Source organism: Polychytrium aggregatum (assembly GCF_025602895.1).
Source record: "Polychytrium aggregatum strain JEL109 chromosome Unknown BJ171scaffold_2, whole genome shotgun sequence".
NCBI lineage: Eukaryota > Fungi > Chytridiomycota > Chytridiomycetes > Polychytriales > Polychytrium > Polychytrium aggregatum.
In genome coordinates, this window is record NW_026516204.1 from 13,841 (window position 1) to 36,981 (window position 23,141).

General features: G+C 58.2%; 7 protein-coding genes across 7 annotated transcripts; 3 read left to right on the forward strand and 4 right to left on the reverse strand.

Annotated features, from left to right (window-relative positions):
- Window positions 1-2,020: 2,020 nt before the first annotated feature.
- On the reverse strand, window positions 2,021-4,253 carry BJ171DRAFT_485645 (heme peroxidase). The gene has a single exon (XM_053109131.1). It carries the CDS (start codon window positions 4,074-4,076, stop codon window positions 2,112-2,114), a length of 1,965 nt encoding a protein of 654 aa, XP_052971247.1. The 5' UTR covers window positions 4,077-4,253; the 3' UTR covers window positions 2,021-2,111.
- An 852-nt stretch (window positions 4,254-5,105) lies between these two features.
- BJ171DRAFT_485647 (GTP cyclohydrolase I) lies at window positions 5,106-6,171 on the forward strand. Its single transcript, XM_053109132.1, has one exon. The coding sequence runs from the start codon at window positions 5,248-5,250 to the stop codon at window positions 5,887-5,889; it is 642 nt and encodes a 213-aa protein (XP_052971248.1). The 5' UTR covers window positions 5,106-5,247; the 3' UTR covers window positions 5,890-6,171.
- BJ171DRAFT_485649 (nucleotide-diphospho-sugar transferase) lies at window positions 6,172-7,346 on the reverse strand (the record flags this gene model as incomplete). The annotated part of the gene is made up of 1 exon (XM_053109133.1): window positions 6,172-7,346. The coding sequence occupies exon 1, from the start codon at window positions 7,084-7,086 to the stop codon at window positions 6,175-6,177; it is 912 nt and encodes a 303-aa protein (XP_052971249.1). The 5' UTR covers window positions 7,087-7,346.
- Window positions 7,347-7,737: 391 nt separating this feature from the next.
- Window positions 7,738-9,660, reverse strand: BJ171DRAFT_110409 (uncharacterized protein). Its single transcript, XM_053105443.1, has 2 exons — window positions 8,645-9,660; window positions 7,738-8,485 (listed from the first exon to the last, which is right to left on the reverse strand). Exons 1-2 carry the CDS (start codon window positions 9,553-9,555, stop codon window positions 8,074-8,076), a joined length of 1,323 nt encoding a protein of 440 aa, XP_052971250.1. The 5' UTR covers window positions 9,556-9,660; the 3' UTR covers window positions 7,738-8,073.
- An 18-nt stretch (window positions 9,661-9,678) lies between these two features.
- Window positions 9,679-11,136, reverse strand: BJ171DRAFT_110414 (uncharacterized protein). Its single transcript, XM_053105444.1, has 3 exons — window positions 10,486-11,136; window positions 9,901-10,166; window positions 9,679-9,797 (listed from the first exon to the last, which is right to left on the reverse strand). Exons 1-3 carry the CDS (start codon window positions 11,036-11,038, stop codon window positions 9,753-9,755), a joined length of 864 nt encoding a protein of 287 aa, XP_052971251.1. The 5' UTR covers window positions 11,039-11,136; the 3' UTR covers window positions 9,679-9,752.
- Window positions 11,137-14,396: 3,260 nt separating this feature from the next.
- Window positions 14,397-18,151, forward strand: BJ171DRAFT_560984 (uncharacterized protein; the record flags this gene model as incomplete). Its single annotated transcript, XM_053113219.1, has 10 exons — window positions 14,397-14,453; window positions 14,639-14,872; window positions 15,122-15,403; window positions 15,706-15,924; window positions 16,083-16,212; window positions 16,367-16,448; window positions 16,557-16,809; window positions 16,899-16,990; window positions 17,224-17,614; window positions 17,807-18,151. 10 exons carry the CDS (start codon window positions 14,397-14,399, stop codon window positions 17,882-17,884), a joined length of 1,818 nt encoding a protein of 605 aa, XP_052971252.1. The 3' UTR covers window positions 17,885-18,151.
- On the forward strand, window positions 18,152-22,779 carry BJ171DRAFT_594952 (Centromere/kinetochore Zw10-domain-containing protein). The gene is made up of 13 exons (XM_053114561.1): window positions 18,152-18,549; window positions 18,652-18,786; window positions 18,931-19,038; window positions 19,141-19,221; window positions 19,385-19,444; window positions 19,672-19,795; window positions 19,965-20,204; window positions 20,393-20,665; window positions 20,959-21,117; window positions 21,275-21,467; window positions 21,587-21,851; window positions 22,066-22,206; window positions 22,335-22,779. The coding sequence occupies exons 1-13, from the start codon at window positions 18,325-18,327 to the stop codon at window positions 22,716-22,718; spliced, it is 2,388 nt and encodes a 795-aa protein (XP_052971253.1). The 5' UTR covers window positions 18,152-18,324; the 3' UTR covers window positions 22,719-22,779.
- Window positions 22,780-23,141: the final 362 nt, after the last annotated feature.

A 23,141-nucleotide genomic window follows, 5' to 3' on the forward strand; every position in this document is an offset into this window, starting at 1 on the left:
TTGTTAGCATGGGCAGCACCTTCGGCATGCCTTCCAAGTTGATCAGTGGATCGGCCACTCGATCCCGGGTTCTATGCTTGATAGTCAGATCTTGAATATTGGAGAGCCATTTGGGCCATCCGGACACTTGCAGAAACGACACATTCTCGAGTGTCAGCCCCTTTTCCCTTGCTTGGTTGATCACAGGAATGAAGTATGGCAAAAGCCTGGAAACATAGAATCCGTCCGTGCCCAGGTTAGGTCGAATAGTGATCGTGCTTCGAGGGTCAACCACTATCGGCCACTCGAAGCGAAAGTTTTGCCTTTCAGCGATGGTTATCATCTCCTCGACGGATGGCTGCTTGTATCCATTTGGTCTTGCGTCCTCGGGGAAGTGAAACTCTGGATCGGTCACCTGGCAGTATCGTTGCACTCGGTCGAAAAACGGCCTGTCTCGATGGACTTCAGACCAGAGCTCATTCTCCTTCGCCAACATCGATGAGTTGGTTGGTCTGTGCTGATTTTGGCGAAGTGCATAACAGAGGAGCCCTTGGGCCACTTTCAACCGATCGATGGAGGGATCGACACCCTTGAACAGGAATTCGGGAGTGATCCCCAAAGTGGGGAATAGTAACCGTTCCCGTACCTCTTCGGTATCGAGGATGGCCCGAGTCTGCTTTGAGACCCTGACTAGTTTTGCGAGCAAAGGTACACTCGCAGCGTGAGTGAATGCTTCATTTGTGATCAGGATGGTGAGCAGGTCGAAGCGAGCGAGGTCCTCCTCGACCAGGGATGATTTTGCCATCGTTTCGGTTGACGCAGGCGGAGCGGGGCGATGGAGACAGGCCGAGGATGGGAGGCAGCCGAGGCAGAGTAGAGAGCAGGAACAACGACGAAGGACCAGAGGCGACAGCGGGGTATTTGAGGGGCGATGTGCTGCTTCCTCGCTGATACCGTCCACGGGGTGTGGCTTAGTGATACCGTCGTCACACAGACCTGCTGTTTCGGGACAGGTGTCACCCAGCCAGAACAATATTCCTGTGCAGCACGATTCCATCCGAATCGGCCTACAGCGACAGATGTGTGCTGGGCAGCACAAATCGACAGATGAATGGGATGTCATGGATGGCGTAGCGTTGATGGGCAGTACCAAGCCGGTGGACATGGGGAGTGCGGTCTGGGACAGTTGTCTGAATCCACTCCAATCCACTCCAATCCATGAATGGCATCAACGAGGTGTAGTGCCATGTGGGAGGTGGAGGGCTCGACAATGTCCAACTTGTCCTGAGACTTGTCAGTGCTTGCTGATCGACTCAGTTTGTTTGGAATGGAACTGGACAGAGTGTTCCTGGGTGTCTCTCACATCAATCCATGCCTGTTGGTTCCAGAGCACAGTCTCGACACACCCGGTCGACGGGATTGATGTTGCAATGTGAGAGTGTGGCTGTAAGCATCCGGCATTTGGACATCTTCGTGCAAACTATTCTCGATATCAATACACTCGACCTTCTCGAGTCGCTTGGCTTCCCGTCAATGTGAGCACACCTGGGATGTGTTGAACTCGTTCACCGAGCACACATGGATCTTGGAGACGGATCGGTCTGGTGGGCGTCTCTGGTGATGGTGGAATTGCTCAAAGTACTTGGCAAACCGGAGTCTCCGTGGGCTGGATGCATATCCCTTCCCCTGTTTCCACGATCCATTCCCAAAGGCAATCACCACTTCGGTCTCCTTTGGTGCCTGGTCGATGACTTGCTTGCACATCTCCGTGGACGGTGCGCTGTTGCTTGCTGTGGAGATCGAGTCGCTTGAATCGCCATCGCCGGGTCAGGCTGAAGTACAGCTGTTTCTCCAGCATGTCTCCATCGAACACATGGCGAATGTATTGCAGGAAGGAAGCCAACCCAGGGATCTTGGGACTTGGTGTGGTGCTCATCCAGCGCATCTTGAGCTGGAAGCGATTCCCACAATGGCGTCCTTGATTCAAATCACAGAATGGTCATGGCCAGCGCGCGATTGTATTGCGTAACAAAATATTTGATCAATGGTCAAAATCACGGGTGCCCCGTTTTTTATTGGATTGACTGTAAGACTTTGGGGACCACCACTTGGGTCACATCGTGCTGGCGCAATCAGAGCGACTTGAACGGGGAACGCAGGCGATCAAGTCCGTCGGCGCCGTAGTTCTGGGCCCACTCGGGGAACACGTTGGTGATGATCTTCTTGAAGATGTAGCCGTCGGGGCGGTCGTCGCCGCTCTTGGTGATATAGTCGAATCCCCAGTGGGTCAGGTCGTGCGGGTTGATGCCATCGACGATGAAGCGGTCGTTGCGGATGAGGTTGGTGGCGTCAGAGAGAATGCTGCGGGCAGCAGAGTAAGGCAGGCAGATGCCGCCGGTGGTCTGGCCCTCGATCAGGACACCAGGGTAGAACTCGACCCGCTCGATTCCGTTCTTGCCATAGTGCTTCTCGAGGGCGGCAATGATGCGCTTGTCGGGAACGGGGCGCGAAGGGCAAGTGATGAGCTCCTCGTAGGAGCTGTAGGGCTTGAGGTTGAACTTGCGTCTAAAGTCGTTGATGGTGCACATGCCCAAGAGACGGGCCGACTGGATACCCTGGACCTCGACGTCAATCAGCTCGCCCGGGATCTTGCGGGGTCCGAAGCGGCTGGCAACCTTGTCCATGGACTCGCGCAGGATCTGGATGAGCTGGGTATCGTCAAACTTGGCCGTCTGCGGGTTGCGGTGCAGACCGATGCAGATGGGGCCGAGGCTGAGCTCCTCACGGGTGTAGCCGTACTGGTGCATAAGGTCGGAGAAATAAGCCATGTGCTTCTGGGCAATGGTTTTCTTGTCCAGGGGCGTGCCATTGTCATCGGCGGTCTCGATCTCGATGAGCATCTTCTTGCGCAGGGTCATGTACTCGGCAATGTGGACGTGCTTGAGCCACTCAGCATCCTGCTGGCTGATGGCACCGTGCCAGCGGTAGATGTAGCCAAACTCGAGCGAAAGCACGTTGCCGCTGGTGGGGTTGGGTGCGGGGGGGTTGATGCCGGGGTTGAGGGTGTAGCCCGTGTTCATGTCGAGGTCGAGGATGCTCTTGATGTACTCGTGCAGGATGATGGTGGCGTAGCAGGCGCCGTTGATGAGGCGGGCAGTCTGGAAGACGAGCTCGTCGGTCTTCTTGGAGCTGAGACGGGGGCTGTCGGGGCCGGCAATGTGAGTGAAGCGGCAGTTTTCCTGCTGGACATTGACCTCGTCGCTGAGCAGCTTCTCGGCAATGTAGTTGTGGTTGCGGGCAAAGACCATGAGGAGGGCAGAGGTGGTCGGGATGTGGAACTGGAGGCGCATGTCGGTGAAGCTGTCGGGCTTCAGGAGACCGCGCTGGCCGAGACGGACCTTGGTCTGCTCCTCGATGTTGGCGCCGTAGAGACAGCTGAGATCGGCGTAGTGGGTGGACTCGTTGATGCCGGGGGAGTTGGCCTTGGTGCGGAAGAGATCGTGGGTGATGATGGTCGCAAAGGCAAAGAGGAGCGAGTTGATGTGGGTGGGATGGGGCTCAAAGGCCTCGTCCTCGGGGCGGCGGAGCAGGTCGTTGAAGAGCTCGACAGGGTCGGGGAGCGACGACTTGAGCGGATAGACCGAGGGGGTGACGGTGCGAGCATACGGGGTTCCCGAGGCGCCCATGTGCGGATAGATGTGCGAGTTGTTGGAGCCGTCGGCCTCGCGGAAGGGACTGGCAGGCCAGTTGCGCTGGGGATGCTCAAAGTCTTGCCAGAAGCCCGAGATCAGGGACGAGTTGACAGAGTTGGAGTACTTCAACGGCAGGGTCGAGTTGACCTTGATGAACTGCTCGAGGGGGAAGCGGCGATCGTCGAGGGCGGGGTTGACCCAGCCAAAGACGTTCTTCTTGATGAGCTCGCCAAAGATGTAGAGCTGGTCCGTGAAGCGGATCTGGGACAGGGCCGAGAGCGTGGTGGTGGCCTGGGCCGGCTTCTTGCTGGCAGCCGAGGCGGCAGGAGGAATGGTGACGGTGGTGGAGGCCGAGGCCGAGACAGCCTGGGGAGGCGAGACGAGGGGGGTGTGCTCGGAGGACATGGCGGAGAGCGACGGCGAGGGGAATGAGGTCGTCAGCAAAGGAAAGGACGGCGGCGGTGTCGATCCGGACCGGGGGAGGAAAACGCCGGCATTTATAGGCGAAAGGGGGGGGACGAAAACGGATCAGCAATCCAACGGCGCTGCGAGCGGGTGGCTGCGTTGGATGGACGGGGGAGGAGTGCGCTGGATGGACGATTGGCAACGCGACGGGGATGTCCGCAAGACGCCGCATCGGGCAAGCCGAAAGACACTTGTGCGATCGTGTGCGCTTGTGGTGGGGAGCGGATACAGACGAGGGCTGTGCGTTGGATTGAGTTTGGCGAGCAGAGCGACAGGCGGATCATCGTCGGTTGCTGGTCGCGATCGGTGTGGGTTGGATCTGGATTCATACAGACATGGAGATTCATGTGGTCCGTGCGCGATCTGGGGGGAGATGATCCACACAGCGTAGATCAGAGCACGAACGGGTTGGGCTTGGGCATCGTGACGAATGTCATGGCCATCGTCACCTTAACACTATCATCGTCAAGAACAACATTATCATCATCAATAGCGACATGGTCATCGTTATGCATATCATGGCCATCATCAATGACAACAACAACAACGAAGCCACACTGTGGCGGTGCATCAGACGCGTGGACAGCACGTGATTGCTGCGCACATCCATTCAGCCGAAGCCACACTGCCACAGTCCAAGCACACCAGCCCAAGCGAGATTGCACTGAGTGCCATGAGAGATCACCAGGTCAATTCATCAGGTCAACTCATCAGGTCAACTCACCAAGTCAATTCACCGGTGCGATTCACCAGGTCAATTCATCAGTGCGATCTGCCAGTCGAGCGTCCCCCAGCACCCCGGCCTGGCATGTGCTCTGTGGGCTGCCCTTGTCTGTGTGCGGCTTTTTTGGGGATGTGCATTACATTTCCTTCCTCGGCTGAATGCCCAGCGCAGGTTCCCAGCCGCCTCGTTGCTCGGCTGCTCTCCCGCGATCGCTCTGCACCGTGCTGCTGCCTGGCTGTGCATTCCTTCGTCTCCATCTCTCCTCCTGGTAAGCCTGCATCTGCCCAGGATTCTCGTCACAGTCTGGGCCCCCTCGACTCGCAACTTACAACCTGCTTCATCGGATCCCAATTCATTGTCCCAGACCCGACCCGACCCGACCCGACCATGTCTCCCACCAACAGCGATCCGCAGCATCTGGGCAACGGCACCTCCCATGCTGCCGACGCCAAGCCGGCCCTTTCAGAAGCCCAGAAAATCGAAAAGCTCTCGGGCGCCGTCCGGACCATCCTCGAGTGCATCGGCGAGGATCCCTCCCGCGAGGGTCTGCTCAAAACCCCCGAGCGCTACGCCAAGGCCCTGCTCTTCCTGACCAAGGGCTACCAAGAGTCGGTCGAGACGGTCCTGAACGAGGCTGTCTTTGACGAGAACCACGACGAGATGGTCATTGTCCGGGACATTCCCTTCTTCTCGCAGTGCGAGCACCATATGGTTCCCTTCCACGGCTCCGTCACCGTCGGCTACATCCCCAACGGCAAGGTTGTCGGCCTCAGCAAGATTGCCCGCATCGCCGAGATCTTTGCCCGCCGGCTGCAGGTCCAGGAGCGCCTGACAAAGCAGATTGCCGAGGCCATCAACGCCGCTCTGGAGCCCCAGGGCGTCGCTGTCGTCATCCGGGCCGAGCATATGTGCATGACCATGCGCGGTGTCCAGAAGCCTGGTGCCTCGACCGTCACTTCGTGCATGCTCGGCGAGTTCCGCGCAAATCCTAAAACCAGGGCCGAGTTCCTGGAGCTGATCAAGCAATGAAGCCCCCGTCGTCGAGCGACGAATCCTGGAGCATTGGCCCCATGTGCTCTGTGGTCTGCAAGTGGGCTGTGAATGAGATGCCCTTTTTCCATGTTTCCGCTCCGATGAAAGTGGGACTGGTCGATGAGGCTCGGCTGGAATATCACGCCAACGAGGTTCGGCTGGAACTTCATGCCGAGATCTGTTATCCCTCTCGATAGCCATACGACCCAAACATGTATTACACCGAGATGCGATGCTGCCAGGAACACAGACAATAAAATACACCCGCGAAACAGAGGCTCCTCAGTCGCTCTTCATGTATGCCTCGGCATCGATGTAGGATGCCAGCCCGCCAATGTCAAGACGTCCCTCGATCTCCGAGGCATAGACGTCGACCTGGTGGATGAGCCAGGCCAACAGCCGACCGGTGGCATCGATCTCTTCGAGCCACGGAACCGCTGCCGCCGCATCCGAGCCGTGCTCCTGGTCTCCGCCATGAAGCTGCTTCTTGTGCTCCAGGAAGAGATCCAGCTGTCGAAGGGCTGCAGGTGCCAGAAAGTAAAAGCACGGGCACGCCAGGCGGGAGGTCGTCTCGGTAGGCTCTGGCTTCTCGACAAAGCCCACGACCCGGCGATCGCCATCGATCTCGAGAATGCCGGTCTTGCGGGTATCTTCGGAGCCAATGTCGTAGCAGGTCACCAAACTGGCCTCGGAGTCTGGCCTCGTCAGGGCCGCTGTCAGGAAGGCCTCGAGCGAAAACGACTTGAGAAAGAGGGTGTCTCCGGCGACGACCAGCACGGGGCGCTCGTGCAGGCCAAAGGTCGAGATGGCCAGGGCCAGGTCGCGGATGGCTCCAAGCCGGGTCTCGTTCGAGGTCGAGCCGTCGTTGAGGATCTGGCCGGGAGGGAAACCCACTCCAGGCCGTTGTGCCCATGCCTGGAACTGCCCGTGGAAAAAGTCGTTGCAGATGATGAAGCAGTCGCGGGTAGCATCAAACTCGAGCGTTGCGCCGTTCGATGCCGTGATCGCCGTGGGCAGGGCCCGGAAGAGCTCGAGCCAGTGCTCGATCAGCGGCTTGCCTGCAAGCGGCAAAAGCGCCTTGGGGATGCCCAGCAGATGAGCGTATTGCTGCGAAGCGTCGGCTCGGATATCTCGCTGGAGGCGCGAGCCATATCCAGCGGCAAGAAACAAGACGGCGAGGCGGGAGGAGGACATGGGTTGGGAGGAGAAACCTGCGGCGGAGGCGGGCAAGGCAAGCTGGATGAATGTGCCGATTTGGATGGCGGGTCTTCTCGAGAGCGGGGAGGTCGTATCGAGATGTGGGCAAACATCTGGTTGTGACTCGAGCCACAGGCCACAGGCCACAGCAAGCCAGCAATCCCGGAGCAAGCCACATCGCTATCCACAGACCCCTTGGTGATTCCCGACTGCAAGCCTCGTCTGCGGCATGCATCTCTGGGTCAGATCTCTTTGGGAGAGGGGATAGTGGGCGATTCTTACTCAACAGATTGTGGCCAAAGCCACACGATAGCCGCCATGTGTTGGCTGCTTCGCGACTGCTCTAAACCAAAACATAGTACTCATCGATTGCGGGTGGGGGAAGGGGAGGGGGAGGAGAGAACGCAAGGGGATGTGGAGGAGAGTGATGAAAGTTGGGAAAGGGGGGAAGCGAGAAACATGGGGCGATGATGGCTGTTCATTCTTTGATACGCAAGGAACACAGAACGGATCCAAACAAGCAGAGATATAGGAAAGGCAAGGGGTAGGAAACGCAGAGCATCAAATTGCAAGGGTGAGAGGGGGAGATGGTGGCGCACATGTGAGAGCCGCGATGGGCTTGAGAGGTGGAATGGGAAAGTGCTGTCGGCAGTTGCGGGTTGCAGCGGCGATATCCTCTGGCTGCTGGATCGGACTCGGGGATAGAGGAGGCCCGGCGACTGCAAATGCAAATAAAGTCGTGACCGCCAGCGAGGCTGCCAGATAGAAGGGTTTCGGCAACAGCCACAGAGACAGTAGAGCGGGGTCTGCCCAGCCCGCCACGCCTCGGATGTAGTGTGAGGCTGTGTTGCTTCGAGGGTCTTGAGGATCGAGGCTATCGACACAACTGAAATGATTGCATGGCGAAGATATGGTCGACCACGGACAAGGGACGAAGCCATTCTTCAGACCACGCCGATTGATAGTTGACAATGCAGGGCTTGTCTATCGCCAGAAAACATCAACGCCTTCGACAGCCTCGTCGCTAGCGCTGTGATCCACAGTCAACGACCTTGCTTCGCGCACAGCGGTCTTCTGCGATTTGAAGTATGCCGACGAGGCCACGGTCGCCGAGGGAGAGACATCGTCCGGCAAGGGCATGCTGTTGTGCCGCGTGTAGCCCGGCGCCGTTGTCGAGAACGAATGTAAGCTTGGGCCGGTCGAAGATGGGCCGGCCACCACTTTGCAGGTATCGGAGGTGGCGACGGTGGCAGAGGTGTGGGACTTGGGCGATGGTCCTTGACGACCGTCCCGGATATAGTCGCTGGCTGAGTCATCGGCATCACGGACAAACTGCTGGACGACCGAGTCAAAGGACTCGAGGTCCTGCACAATGCCGTTGGTCAGGAACACGTTCCTGTTGATCAGACACTGGTGAGTATACAAGCTAAGGGACATGAACTCCTGGGCAATCATAGATGTCGCGTCACTATAGACTCATCGGCAGCCCCCAGCATCCAGCCATGCAGAACTGCGCCATTTGCTCAAATCATTGTGGCGGAAGGTCGCTCCTTACCTCGTTCGATCGACTAGCTCGTTGGGAATCTCACTTGCGTCGTGAGCACGGGTTTCCGACGGTGGCTCGGGCAGTGATGCGCGAGGACTCTGGGCCATCTCGGGCCCATCCTCGATATCCATAGAAGACGAACGTTTTTTCAAGAGCTTGGAGGGCGAGAAGGATTGCACGTACTGGTCCACGTACGAACGAAAATCGACAGCGTCACCCGAGGCGTCGGCGGCATCGGCACTGGCGGCGAGATGTAAAGTCTCCGCATGGGCGAGAGCGATGGTGTCGGCGTCGTTGTCGGCACGCGTCATAAACGTAGCTGATGGACTGGCCCGATGGGAATCGGGCGAGGGAAGGGCAAGGGGCGGACACGAAGCAAGATCCGACCCCATGAAGGGAGAGCGACAGCGCGCGGCGTTGACGGGGGTGGGTCGAGGTGTTGGGGAGAGGTCGCCCGATGGATGATCGGCACAGCAACAGTGACCGCGGGGCTTGGGGGTTGGCGAGGGAGGGAGCCACAGGTCCGAGTCGTTGCAGAGCTCCTCGAGGTTCAGGGCAGCAACGCCGGCGAGCGAATCGTCAGCCAGTTGCGAGGATCGAAGATGCATCTCGTCGCTCCGCGATCGCGGTCTGGTCTTTCGTATGGCCCTTGGAGAGTAGTCACAGCTACTGCCGTCGAGGACGCTTTTGACCGAGTTTGGCGTCTGGGTCTTGGAGTCAGGAGAACAGTCGGCGTCGCCCAAGCCACTAGAGACGAGCAGAGGACCGACGCCGTCGCTGGCAGGTGAGGCGATTGAGCAGGAGACATCGGCGAGGTCGCTGGGCTCGCCGGGCGAGGCATGGGACGGCGGATCGTACTCGTGCAGCTTCCGCCTCCACGAGCGGATCATGCCGTCCCAGCATCGCTTGCTGCAGTTCATGTGCTTATCGGGAGTCTGGGGCTCGCCCCGCTTGCGCTTTTCCCTGCGAGACCGGTCATGGGACGAGTGTCAAATGCATGGATGCGATTGCGGCGACCAAACCACCGACGGCGGTCAAGCGAGCGGTAATCCAAAGGCCCAGAGATCTTTTGGGCAGATATGAATCCGATTGGTGGCAGCAGCGAGGTCGGATGCACTTACTTTGGCACCTGGTCAAGGTAGCGCTTGTATCCGATCGTATTCTGCACAGGAACGGAGCGAGTGGCATGATGAGTTGCCATCGCCGAGCGTCTACGTGGATCAGCCTGCAACAAATGCTGTGCACGTCAGCGCCGGCTGCAGTACCTTGCCAAAGTCAATCTGCTTCTGGCGCTGCTCGAGGCGCCGGGCCAGATTGGACGGTTCGCTCGCGGCTGCAGACGAGTACGACGACTGGGTACGCAGACAGTCAAAGAGCGAGTTGGTGGTTGCGACCGAGCGGTCGGTGTGGGTGGTGGCGGTCTCGGCCAGCGATCCGGTCATCGAGAGAGTCTCCTCGATGATGTCGCTGTCGGTGTCGCCAATCAGGGAGGGGTTGGAGAGCGTTTCACGGCTTGAGACTGATGCTGCCACTGCAAAGAGCAAACGAGCAGATACAAGGTCAGGCGGCCGAGGTCATCCATTATCAAGGAATACGATGCATCAGGCAGATCAGAGAAAGGAACGGGTATCATGGGCAGGGCATCGTGGCGAAGGACATCCTCATGAGGAGAGCAGGGGTCTCGAAACGAATCAAGCAGCGGCTCCTCGTTGAATGGGCTGCCCCATCCACCATGCGACGCATCGACAGAGCATATCCGCGTGCCACCGCAATACCGATGGCGGACCCTCACAGTCAACGACAGCCAGGCCGGGCCAGACACCACGGGCGCACAGAGAGGGGGGACCAACCTTCGTTCTGGAGATGGCTGCTGTTGGAGGACGCCATACTTTCTTCTGAATTGGAGAGAAAGGCGTTCTTGGGATGAGGATGTTGTCGTCTCGGGTGGTGCTGCGGATTGCGGTTTCCAAAGTGTGAGGACTTTGTGGAGGCAACCCCACCGCCCCTCACTCGGAAGCCTTGCTTGGAACTACTGTGAAAGCCGTCTCGGTCGGAATGGAATGCGGCGCGGACAGGACCGGGGTGGCGATGGACAACGGACTGGATGGGTGGATAGGGATAGGGATTGCCGACGGGGAAGTGGATGCGCTGCATGGGCGGGCCATGGTGCAGGGCGCCGATGGGGTAAGGCTGGGGTGGGAAGACGGGATAGGGACTGGCCTGGGGAGGAAAGCAGGCCGGGTTGAGAGGAGGGGTATTGATGCCGTACAGCAGGCCGTCGGGGCTGATGGCAGGAGCCAGAGGGGGATAGGGCATAGGGGGGGCTGGCACAACTAGGACGTTGGGAGCGAGAGGGGGCGGCGCACGACGATGCTCATTAGGGTATGGATAGTAAGGATTCATCGAGAACCGAGCGATGAGGAAGGGAGGGGGTGGATGATCAGAAACCAAGGGCTGTGTCTTTGGCGGTTTCGAACATAAATTGGCGAGAGTGGAAGGCTGGCTTCACGACGAAGGGATGGGATGGGATGGGATGGAGGGGGTGATATTCTTGGGTGGACAGGAGATGGGATGGAGAGACGGCCAGAACCCGAAGAGATCAAGCCAACAGGGGACGGGAGGGGAGAAGAAGGAGTGAGGGAAGAGGGGGTGAGGGAGGAAAGGGGTGAAAGGGAAGAGGTGAGCAAGACTCAACCCGAGGGCAGCAGCACCTGGACAGCGCTGGGTGAAGACGAGAAAGAAGAATCGGAGGGCGGCGGGAGCAAGCGCAGAGCAAAAGCGGGTGGCGAATCGGCGAGGGCGTCCCGCGAGCAGGTCGGGGAGGGGAAGGGAATGGGCGCTCTCGGCGATGCACAATAACGGACGGGGATCGATCGCACTTGGAAGGTGTTGTGCCGACAAAAGGAATCGAAAGCACCGATGGATCTCGAGCAGGACGCGGACGGATCGAAGGGAGGAGGGAGGCAGCGGTCAGAGACGAACGAACAGATCGGCAAACGATCGATGCAGATGATCTCTGGAGACGATGGCAGAGCCCAGGCCCGAGAACGAAGGCGACAGAGTTGCGGGACTGGCTCGGTGGACTCTGCTTGGGGAGGGAGTGGCTCTCGCAGCGACAGAGGCGGTAACAGCGATGATAATAGCAGCAGAGATGTAACAACAGCAGAGGTGTAACAACAGAGATGCAGATGCAATAGGCCAGTGGAGGTGGGCGATGGGTCTTGGACCAACCAGCCGGGCAAGCGAGAGAGAGGGAAAAAGGGAAGCGATGGCGGTTTTTGTTGGCGATGCGAAGCACTCGAGAGCGCCGAAAGTGGACCGCCGACGAGGCCAAAGGCGAGACGAGAAGCAGTAGGGTTGTGGGTGGAATCCAGAGCAGGCAGCGCAGCAGGCATGCAGGGCACCAAAGGCATGCAAGGCGGGAGTGTCTGCGAGCGCCGTCTCTGCCAGGGAGAAGAAGCGCAGGTCGGCAATCTGCGTCTGCTCGCCGGTCGATGCAACTGTAGACAGGGGGTTTGCAGTGGTCAATGGCGAATTGGCACCGGGATGCACCGCAATTCGGTTTTTGCTCTTGCCCGAGATGAACGAGAGCGGCCAAGTGCAGGGACGGGCGGGCTGACAGGGTTAGGGCACTCTGCGATCCCCCCCCCTCGCTCCTCATGCCGTTCCCACGCACATCCACCGGCCTGTGGCATTCAGTCGTGCTGGTGCCGATGTCGCCTCAGCGGCGGCAACTTGCTTCTCCAGGATCAATGTCCATCGCTGCCCACGCGATGCTGGAAAGTACCCACAACAACACCCACCGCACTGCTGATATGGACGCAAGTATCCTGGCCAGCCACGCACCCACTCGACAATACACGTCCGCGGATGCTCGCAGCCGCATGCCATCGTGGGACACCAGGATCTGCGTCTAAACGACGTAACTCGTGGTCAGGCTGGGATGTGTCCACCGGAGCAGCCCATCGTCTCCGGCGTCAGGTTGGATGGCAGCCCCACTGCAGAGCACGGAACTGGATCGGCACTGCTCAGACAGGACATCTCCCCAATGAAATAGCATCATCGAGGGGCATCCATGGGGCCGCGCCCTCTGCTCCAAACACCTTGGATGCTTCCGGGAGGAAAGGCAGCCAGCAGCGACGACCATGTTCCCACTGTGCCACGCCAAGACTGCAAGGCAGATCGACACAATCGACGGGCCTGTGTTGGCGGCATCGCTCTTGACAAGCGCGCAAGCTGCTGCAACACATGGTCGCTTCATCGGCGTCTGTGAATATCCGTCATGGCCGAGACCAAAACACCGACTTGCCATGGATTGCCGGCGGTGGGAACTGGGTCGATCGCCGTGTGTGTGTGTGTGCTCGCTGTGGCACGGTGCCATGGACTGCCGTTGTTTGTGTGCGGCAGAGGAGCGGCACAGGCAGCTGTCTGGACACAGTCTGTGTGTGCGGCAGATTTGTCCAGGGGCCGGGGACCGGCGCGCTCCCACAAGCCGCGCGGCGCTGTCTGTGTGCCCGACTTCGCACGACACTGTCGCACAAGATCATATGCGCAGCACATTCAAACTCCGACATGCGCGTCGCGCGTCGCGCGTTGGCCGTTCTCGCTCGGGCGAGACGAATTTCGAGAACGCAGCGAGAGGGCCGCGCGGCTGCCGCGGTGGAGAGATGTGAGCGCGAGCGGCCAGAGACAGCCAGGGTGGTGGCGAGAGGCTGTCTCAAGGCGGCCACGGGTCGATGCGGTCCTGCATGTGTCTTTTGCTACGGGTCCGGGTGCAGTTGCAAGCGTAAGCGCATCGGATACGGCTCTGGTTGCGGTTTTCTCGCTCGGGTCTGCGCGTCGGCGCTGGGTCGTGACTTGACACACTTTGCACTCGCTAGATTGTGATGGCTTGCGACCAGCAAACCATGTGCAGCGGCGACCCCCCAACAACCTCTGAATGAAGAGGGTGGGTCGCTCTCCAGTCTCCACGATCGCCTTCTGTCGGGCCGCGCATTCATTCGATGCAATATCTGCGCTATCGTCACAACAGCATGTGTCTCAGCATGCACCATCCCTCGTCCAACTTATCCAGCACCAACAGCGATTCGAGTAGTTTCCCGGATGCCCAGATGCGCCGCTCACGCCCATCGGCGTCCTCCTGGCTTGACTCTCCTGCAAGCCGCTTCCAATCACGCACCCTCTTCGATTGTGTACTGCTGCCCCTACCATTCTTGCAAGTGAACCAACCCCGTCTCGATAGTGCGAATGCAGCGCTGGACCGAGTGGGGTTTCAGTGTTGATCCTTCATACTCCAACAGCATGCTTCCAGCATACGCATATCGTCTCGGCGCATCGCCGGCCCGACAGAAGAGTGCCCAGAATGACATCACCCCGCTCGGTACAGTCTCTTCACTCGCTCCACAGAGTCCTGCTGTCCCGCTGCCTGATTGCTGCGTCGAATCAAGGAAAAATGGCCGATAGCCTCCTCCCCTTGGCCAAAGTCTGCTCATTTGCCCTTCGCCTTTGCCCTTTGGTGCAATCCCCTCCCTTCCCTTCCACCAACTCTCGCCTGCATCGTTCCGTGCTCCAGCCCCTTGACCGTCCGCTGTTCATTGTTTCCAAGGACACTTTTCGACTGCAGCCTGGCGAAAGCCCACCGCCGACTCGACTGCACTTGACTCGACCGGTCAATCCATATTCTCGTCACTCGCTACGCCGCACCGACGCTTTCCCCCTGGACCGGTGCTTGCCCGGCTTCGCATCCGACATTTCCGCCGCCATGTCCTATCACGAAGTCATACCCTTTCTTCCGGGAAATACTTTCCGAGACGTGACGGTACGCACCTGGCGACCGCACACTCGCTCGCATATCGCATGTTCTCCTTCCCCACCTGCTTGAGTTCATTGCGCTTCCTATGCCCACTTGGACTATTGCTGTCAACAGAGTGACACGCACTTCACCGCCCGCCACTTATCCGATGTGCATCCCGCCCGCAAATCACCGCCATACCGTATGTGCAGAAATACGATTACCGCAAGCCCCATTCGCTCGACTATGTCAATGGATATGCAGTCCAAAGGGCTCCGCTCTTGGGCATCGGCCTGACTCCTCTGGAAGAACGGCAGCTCCCATCGCCAGAGGAGCTGATGAGCACGATGGGCACCGACCCCAAGATCACCTACGGCTCGAAGCAGTACCACACCAAGAAGCTCGAGCCCCGCTTCGTGCCCGCCCACGTTGCTTTCGACAAAGTGGTGAGTCCTTTTGTGTGCCAGCGGCCCTCTCCCGCTCCTTCCTCGATGCCAACGAGCGGTCCCTGGAGAAAGGATGGCACACACCCTTCCACCAGTCGAGATCGTCAGCATCCCTTTCAGGACGGGCACCCACTGGTCGACAGCACCTACTCAACCGCCACCCTTCCGCGACTCTGCCGCAACCATTTGCTGCCTTGATCCGCCTGCCCATACTGACCTCGCTCATCCATCGAATCGTGAACCCCGCAGGTCCTCCGTTTCGACGGATACTTCAAACAGACTGTGCACGAGTCCGTCGAGCAGTTCCATCTCCGCAAAGTGCGCATCCACTACTTTGTCGAGGACGACTCCATCTCTGTGGTGGAGCCTCCGGTCGAGAACTCGGGCATCCCCCAAGGCGTGCTCATCAAACGACAGCGCCTGCCCAAGAGCTCGACGGAGTACTACACCATTCGCGATTTCAATCTGGGCATCAACCTGACCTTCTATGGCAAGACCTTTCGCATCACGAACTGCGATCAGTTCACCGAGGTGCGTGCATGTGTGCGGATGTGTGAGACGGAGTTCATGAGGCGACCGTGTAGATACGATGATGTGGAGTACTGCGAATGAACAGATACGGAGTGTGCAGACCGTCCTATTTGGAGCGAATGGGAGAGAGGCGACCGATCAGAGCAGATGGGCGGCAATCTGTGGCCCTCTGCTGTCGGCCCACCATCCAGGCATATTCGTGACAAGAGATCGTTAGGGAAACTAGAACCAGCTCGTGCCGTGGTCTCCACGAGTGCAACTGCAGCTGATCTACTGACACGCCCTGCATTCCCCTCCAACAGAGATACATGCGTGAGACGGAGCATATCGAGCTCAACCCACCCGACAAGATGCCCGAGGACCCGCACCAGTTCACTCGCAACCGGCCAAGGGGCATGTCCCGTCACAAGGTCGAAAAGATCGACAAGCTGCAAAGGTTCCTGGAATACGACCGCATGGTCCTGCGGTTCTTTTGTGTCTGGGACGACCGCGAGTCCATGTTTGGCGAGCTAAGAGAGTTTGTATGTGTCCTGGATCCTCCAGTACTCCTGCATCTCTCTGCCACGGCGGCAATACCACAATCGACTTTGAGCGCCTTCCTGAGCCATCCCCACTGACTACAAGCACTGCCCACATACTCGCCATCATCGCATCGCATCTCCATGCCCCATGAACGCAGGTGCTTCACTACTACCTTGTCGACGACTGTGTCGAAGTTCGAGAGGTCCGCAAGCCCAACAACGGCAGAGACCCCTTCCCCATCCTGCTGAGGCGTCAGCAGCTGCCCAAATCTTTCGACGAGCTATCAAGTAGGGGTCTGCTTTACGGGGCTGGTCAACCTGCGAGTGGATTGCCGTTATGATCACATGCGCTGCGCTCGCAGACATTCCGCTGCTGTTGACTGGCGACACCTACCTGATTCGCCGTCGATGGCTTGATCACATCGTCACCTCATTATGACAGATGCAACTGACTGCGCAAAGTATACGTGGAAAGACTTTCGTATCGGCGGCACCATCAATGTTCTGGGCCGCCGATTCTTAATGTGAGTACCGATGCTGTGCCCTGTGCCCTGTACCCTGTGGCCCGACTCCCGTACGCCGACAATCCGGGCTCTCCGTTGACAACATCCTGATGCAATCCAAACGCTCAGACGCGACTGCGACGACTACACCAAAGAGTATTATGCAAAGAACCTCGGCATCCCCATGTACGAGATGCGGGCCATTCCCTTTGACGACGGCGAGCGCAGGCCCCAGGACGGAGAGATTCCGCCTTACAACGGCTTTGGATCGGTCGAGGACTCGCTGGGCTCGTGCAAGTACCTCGTGCTGAAGCCGCCAAAGAAGGACTTTATCAAAATGCTCGAGAACGAGCACAAGGTTCTCCGGTTCGTCGCTCGGCTGGTAAGCGGCACCGAATCGAATGATCACGTTCGAGCCGTCGATCGAGACCGCTCACGACATCATCATCATCGTCATCGCCATCATTGCAGGACACCCGGAACAAGGAGGACAAGGGCCGGCTGTTTGTCATAAGCTACCGCCTCGCCGACGACATGATGACCATTTACGAGCCGCCTCAACGGTATGCTTTGACATGGCCGCTGCAGTTTGGTGGACGTGATCTTTTTTTCAGATCCACCTGTGCACCGGTATTGCAGGCCGGCTGTGATCCAAGGGGCTCTATCGCTTGATCCACTTGTCCGGGTAGTTTGCTCAATGGATTCGTCTGACCCTTGTCTTTGCCACCGATTCATTCGCACCACCAAATGCAACCAACACACTTGTGGTTGGCATCCGTCCGCTGCTGCCCTACAGAAACGCCGGAATCATTGGCGGAAAGTTCATGGAGCGCACCAGGGTGCTCAAGCCCGGATCGTCGCTGTCGTCGCCCGAGGGGCCGAGCTACTACGAGGCATCGGATCTCTATGTCGGCGCCGCAATCGACGTCTTCCACCGCCGATTCATCTTGCTCGATGCGGATGAGTACGTCTTCAACTACATGGAGAACTTTCCGCACCAGTTCCCATTCTCGGACCCAAGGCATGTCCTCAGCAAGGCCAAGGCATTCATCCGCGGCCGCGAAGGCAGCATCCGCACGGCGCTGGAAGACCGCTGCCAGAAGATTGACCTCGGGCACTTCAAGGTCGAGCGCAAGGCCCTGGTCGATACCATGAAGTGCATCTGGGAGGGTGCCTTGACACAGCACGTATGTAGACGGGTTAACGAATTGGATCGGGAGAGAGTGAATGGCGATCCTGCGCTGGAATCGGGACATCTCTTTCGGGACATCTCTTTCGGGATGTCGTATTCGGGATGTCGTATTCGGGATATTTCATTCGGGATATTTCATTCGGGATATCGCTTTCGATGGATGCTGACCCCATGGTCCGTTCTGCAGGAGGCGATCACGCTGGCTCGCCAGGTCGAGGACGAGAATCGTCTGGTGGACTACCGCAAGCTCATCGCTCTGTTCTAACACCGGTGGCTCTGCCTTAACAACTCGCTGCTCTGATAAACTAGCCGCGGAGCACACTCTCTGTGCTGCATCCCACCGGGAGATTGAGACTCTATCCGTGCTATGCCTTCTGTTTCACGTCTCCGTTCCTAGGCTCTTGGGTGCAGCACCGTCGCTCGCCAAGGGCCGCACTGTCTCTGTTCCGTTCTTCCTCCTGTCCCGTCTCTGATGATATATTTGGGCTCGTTAATACAGCTGCGGATCGAGCCTTCGGTGCAGTTCCGTCCCTTGGTCTCCAGCTGCCCAGCTGCTCAGTCCAGACCAGGCGCATCGAATCGCCAGGCCCTCCCAAGCCCCCGCCCGTTTCTGCTCTGTCGCCGATCAAGCCGCTGCCCCCGCTTGCCAGCGACACTTGATCGCCTCCCCTCCTCCCAGCACATCTGGAACTGCAGCCAATAGCCATGCCTGCGCCAAAGCCCAGCCAGATCGATGCTGTGCCGGGATTCATCGTCGCCGAGATTGTCGCTGCTCAACCCAGCTGCTCTCCGTCCGCACTCCCGCCTGCTGTCGATGCCATCGACGATGCCGATCCGGATCCAAGCGCCGCACTGTCGTCCCAGAAGCTCACGGCAGAGACCATCCAATGCACCCTCGACCAGCTGAATCAGGCCATCTCGGATCTCAGTGTACGATATCGTGCCCTTACCTCTCTCGATTACGCCGCTCCCGGTCGTGATGCTGTTCGCTGACTCACTTTCTCCTCGACGCATTCTCTCTCCTTTCACCAGTTCGAACTGAGCCATCACATCGATACCCATCCAGAGCTCTCCACGTTTCTGGGCGATTCCCAGCGTATCGAAGGACAAGCTCAAGGCTACTTTGCCGAGCTGGATCGTCTCTCGACCGAGCTTCATGAGCCGCAGGTTTGACCCTGTTTGCTGCACAATCCTCCATTGCTGCTCAACCACAAATCCGCTTGAGCACTGTCCGCTGGAACAGCCACATCGAACTCAGTACCCCGGGGATTCATGCTGCCCTGGTTTTCTGACGTCCGCTTCCACATCCAGAATGGATTCCTGGCCAAGCTCAACGACGCCAATCATCGACAGCAAGAGGCCAGGAGCAAGCTCGATGCCCTCGAGACCTATCTGCACATCCTCATGAGTCTCTCCTCGGTTAGTTTTGCAACCTACGCTCCACCCGGTCTATCTCTCTGCCTTGCTCCGCCCGCTCTGTTTCCATCTTAACCCCATCAACCGGACATGGCCTCATTGCAGTTTCATCAAGGCTCAACCGTGTTTGACTCAGCCCTTGGCCAGAAGGAGTTCCAAAAGGCGTCAGTGATCCTGTCTTCGATGGTGGGTATCCAGTTCGTTGTCCACAGCTTCGCTTCGCTGCTCATGATCCATGCGCAAGTGCAGGGAGGCTCCTCATGGATCGTGGTGGAGGTGGGACATTACGGGTAACTCAATCCCTCGCCAACCACATGCTCATTCTCTCATACGATTCATCCCATTGCAGGAAGGCGCCTTGGACCAGCTTCCGAAATGGGACGACGTTCATATCTTTGCCCAAGTCCAGGTGGGATATCGACTCCCTTGCATGTCTGCTGTCTTCAGCGCAGTTTCAGGCGAACATCTTGAATGGCCGTGAATGCGGAATCGCACCAGGCCTCCTCGCTCAACGGCGGGCTCGGTGTTAGATCGATGAGGTCGACATAGTGCTGACCGACATTCCCGACACTCGCACTATCTACACCACCCTCATCCCCATCCTCATCTCGGCCATGGCCCGTGACCATCAACCAGGCTCGATACGACACCTGCAACCAGATGTTCTTGGCCAGACTGGAGCTGACGCTCTCGGATCTGCTCAGCGCCGACACTGACGACACCAGCGGCATCATTGCGGCCAAGGAGTACTACGACGGATGTAAGGCCAGCACATGTTGTGATATCCATCAGCGCCTGCAGTGGCTGAGGGTCTCGATCCGCTCGTCGCCAAGAACACACTATACCATCCCACGACAGCAACCAACCTGTTACTCACGCATGCCTTCTTGCACTTTCACGTCATCGCAACACCACTATCGCCGACACAGCCCGTATCCTCCACCCAGGATCAATCTTCTCTGCGGCCGCATCGGGGCATGGCGCAGAACTTATCGCTCCATGGCTGCGATTCTGTCTGCGTGCTCTTGAGGCTGTGCTTTCCAGCCCCGCGAGCTCTTGCTCTGTCACGACAGAACCAGATAGTTCCGACAGGGGCTGTCTTGTCCACCGCCTCAAGTACGAAAAGGCCGACGAAAGTTCGGAGGCCCCTTGGTCTCAAACCTCGCCAGGTTCGGTCATTCTCCACGCTGCTGAGCAGATTCCATCAGACCTGCCGTCAATCAGTTGATTCTTGATGGCCATCAGGCGCCTTGAGCGTCCTCAGACGCCATCTCCAAGAACCAAGTGACAATTCCATCACAGCCAGCGACTGACGCTGCCTGTATCTGTTGTGTGCGCTGTTCTTGACTGCTGGCAGATGTTGTCTTTTCGAGGCTGAAGGAAATCATGCGCTTCCTCGTCACGCATCTGTTCTGCTTCGACCTGACCGAGATCAAGGACAAGAGCGACACGACCGGATACACGCACATCTTCCGAGAGCGCTTCCGGCAGTTCTACGCAGGCGACATTGCGCCCCGCGTGATCGACAAGTATCTGGCCAAGTGCGTCCCTGAGTCTCTCGAGCAGCTCGACGGCTTCAAGATTGTGAGCCAAGCTTGCTCTGTATTCGAGAACGAGCTGCTTTCCGGTGGTGAGTAGCTCATCAATGCGAGGCTTTTGCAAATAGCGCGGCCTCGGTTATATGGGCTAGACTCGATGCAGAACCCGAGATGCCGACCGCCCGTTGCGGCTCTGACTGGACTCGGAAATCTCATGAACCATCTCCCCATCTCCATCTCCATCTCCATCTCCATCTCCATCTCCATCTCCATCTCCATCTCCATCTCCATCTCCATCTCCATCTCCATCTCCATCTCCATCTCCATCTCCATCTCCATCTCCATCTCCATCTCCATCTCCATCTCCATCTCATGGGCTGTGTAGGCTTGATTGAGGATCAAGACAGGAAGCTGTCAGAGTACTGCTCCAAGATTGACGAGCATTTCATCGCTCAGACAACACTGACGCTTCTGGAAAAGGTCCGTGCCGTGCTCGTCAAGTCCCAATACGATACCGTCGATGTCAAGGAAGGCAGCGACCAAGGTAGATCCTGCTGGCCCAAACGCCTGTGCTGCTGCTCTTTTCCATCGCACGACACATATCCAATCCTTGACGCGGCGTGGATGCAGCCTGTGGTGAAGCTGGCTGGCAGCACTAACACCAAGCTTTGCTCTTGTTGTCACGAAATGCGGATAACCAGTGCTGCTGCCAACATGGGTATCGAACTGCATCCCACCTTTGGCAAATACCACAATCGCAGTGCAAGCGACCGAGGCTGTTGCCTTTGACGGCTTGTTCCAGTTCCCGTCTTGCGCCATCAGCGCCCGGACGGTCAAGTTTCTCAAGCTGATTTCATCGACCCTGTCCGATGCCCTCAAAGTGAACAACGCCAGGTATCATGTTGGCCCGAGTCCCCCGCCCCGTGCTCGTCGTTGCTGCGATCAAGCAACTTGCTTCTCAGACACCGATGCGGCTCAGTGACACACTTCCCCGTGACAACACATCCGACCAGCACTCCCAAGCTCTTTGACAGCGTGCGGGAAGCTCTGGACTTGTACCGCATCGTGATGCCATCGGTGCACTCGACAAAGTTCGACAGCGTGCCCCAGCTGTGCATGGTCTTCCACAACGACTGCATGTATATTGCCCACCAGCTGCTGTATCTCGGCATTCCCTTCCAAACTTTTGCTCTCGGCTCGCACAAAGGCGTTCTGAGCTTCACCGACTCTGTTGTCGAGTTTCGCAGGCTGGGCGAGCGCTATTTCAACATGCAGCTGGTGAGTCTGGAGGAAAGGTCGTCGCGGCTCGACCAAAGCAAAGCTGCTCTTCGTTTGGCAACTCACAGATTCGGCCCTTGTCGCAATCGAGAATGTCTGTGACGACTAGCGCTGCCGATTTGAGCTCGGATACAGCGCAATATGTCCAAGATCTGAAATACGCCGCGGAAACCAAGTCTCTGACAGCGCGGCGGGTATGCTCTATCCTGCACAGACTCGCCAACGCGACAGCTTGATCCAGAGTATCGCCGAGGCAGACGGCTTTGGCATGCAGGACGACGCACGAGAGGCACAAGTATCCAAGACGATCAAGCTTGTGTCCCACCAGCTGAAGCATCTCGCCAAAGTGTGGAAGGTGAGCGATGCCGCTGTCCCATCCTTGTGAGAGCGCAGGAGGGATGCTCGTGCTGCGACGAGGCAGCGGCTTTACTCTCACGATCCATCGGCTAACCAGTCGTGCTCTGGACACACACGTGTTTCCAGTCGGTCTTGCCCGACTACTTATTCCTCAAGGCGATGGGTCTGCTCGTCGATGCCGTCATGGAGGAGATCCTGACGGAGGTCGAAGGGTTGATCGACATATCCAAGGACGAGTCGCTCAAGCTCAACAGCGCCCTGATCGAGTTTGAAGGCGAGTGCATCGAGCTGCTCCGGACACAAGACTACCAGCGCTACATACCGATTGTGAACAAGTTCCACCACCTTGCGCTGCTGATGGACTCGAGCTTTGCAGCGATCATGGAGAGGCTGCGAGCGGGCGAGCTCTTTGAGTTTTCGAATGGCGAACTGACTCGCCTCATCAAGGCACTGTTTTCTGACACACCGCTGCGGGCCAAGAACCTGGAGGAGATCCAGCGACGCAGGTGATCGCTGCGAGTGCAAGTGAAGAGATCACAGCCCGAATATATATAATACACTTGCAGTCCCATGTCGCCGCTGGATCCGCCGCTCGCTCTGGTCATGCTGGGTCCAAGAGAAACCAGGAGCAAAGCCAGCCAGCCAGCCAGCCAGCCAGCCATGCCGTGGCCGGCCGGCCCTGTGCGACGCCGCTCCGGTTCGCGCGGAGTTCGAAACGCCCGCGCCACGCAACGGAACCGCCGAGCCAACCTCCGACCTTCCCTCCGGATCTCGGTCGCCGCCCCGGCCTGTCTCTGTCGTTCTTGTCTGGCTGCTGTCTGGTTGCCGTTTGGCTCCTGTCTGGCTCCTGTCTGGCTCCTGTCTGGCTCCTGTCTGGCTCCTCTGTCGACCCCACATTTTCCACGCAGCCGCTGCCCCTCCCAGCAGTTCCCA

Excerpts from the sequence above, each read along its gene's own strand:
- BJ171DRAFT_485645 (XM_053109131.1), bottom strand. The coding sequence starts at position 4,076 with ATGTCCTCCGAGCACACCCCCCTCGTCTCGCCTCCCCAGGCTGTCTCG.
- BJ171DRAFT_485647 (XM_053109132.1), top strand. The coding sequence starts at position 5,248 with ATGTCTCCCACCAACAGCGATCCGCAGCATCTGGGCAACGGCACCTCC.
- BJ171DRAFT_110409 (XM_053105443.1), bottom strand. The coding sequence starts at position 9,555 with ATGAACTGCAGCAAGCGATGCTGGGACGGCATGATCCGCTCGTGGAGG. Across the intron at positions 8,486-8,644 it reads GAGCTAGTCGATCGAACGAG|GAACGTGTTCCTGACCAACG; the intron begins GTAAGGAGCGAC and ends TCTGATCAACAG.
- BJ171DRAFT_110414 (XM_053105444.1), bottom strand. The coding sequence starts at position 11,038 with ATGAATCCTTACTATCCATACCCTAATGAGCATCGTCGTGCGCCGCCC. Across the intron at positions 10,167-10,485 it reads CAGCCATCTCCAGAACGAAG|TGGCAGCATCAGTCTCAAGC; the intron begins GTTGGTCCCCCC and ends TGCTCTTTGCAG. Across the intron at positions 9,798-9,900 it reads AGCAGATTGACTTTGGCAAG|AATACGATCGGATACAAGCG; the intron begins GTACTGCAGCCG and ends GTTCCTGTGCAG.
- BJ171DRAFT_594952 (XM_053114561.1), top strand. The coding sequence starts at position 18,325 with ATGCCTGCGCCAAAGCCCAGCCAGATCGATGCTGTGCCGGGATTCATC. Across the intron at positions 21,118-21,274 it reads CAAGGAAGGCAGCGACCAAG|TGCTGCTGCCAACATGGGTA; the intron begins GTAGATCCTGCT and ends GCGGATAACCAG. Across the intron at positions 21,468-21,586 it reads CTCAAAGTGAACAACGCCAG|CACTCCCAAGCTCTTTGACA; the intron begins GTATCATGTTGG and ends ACATCCGACCAG.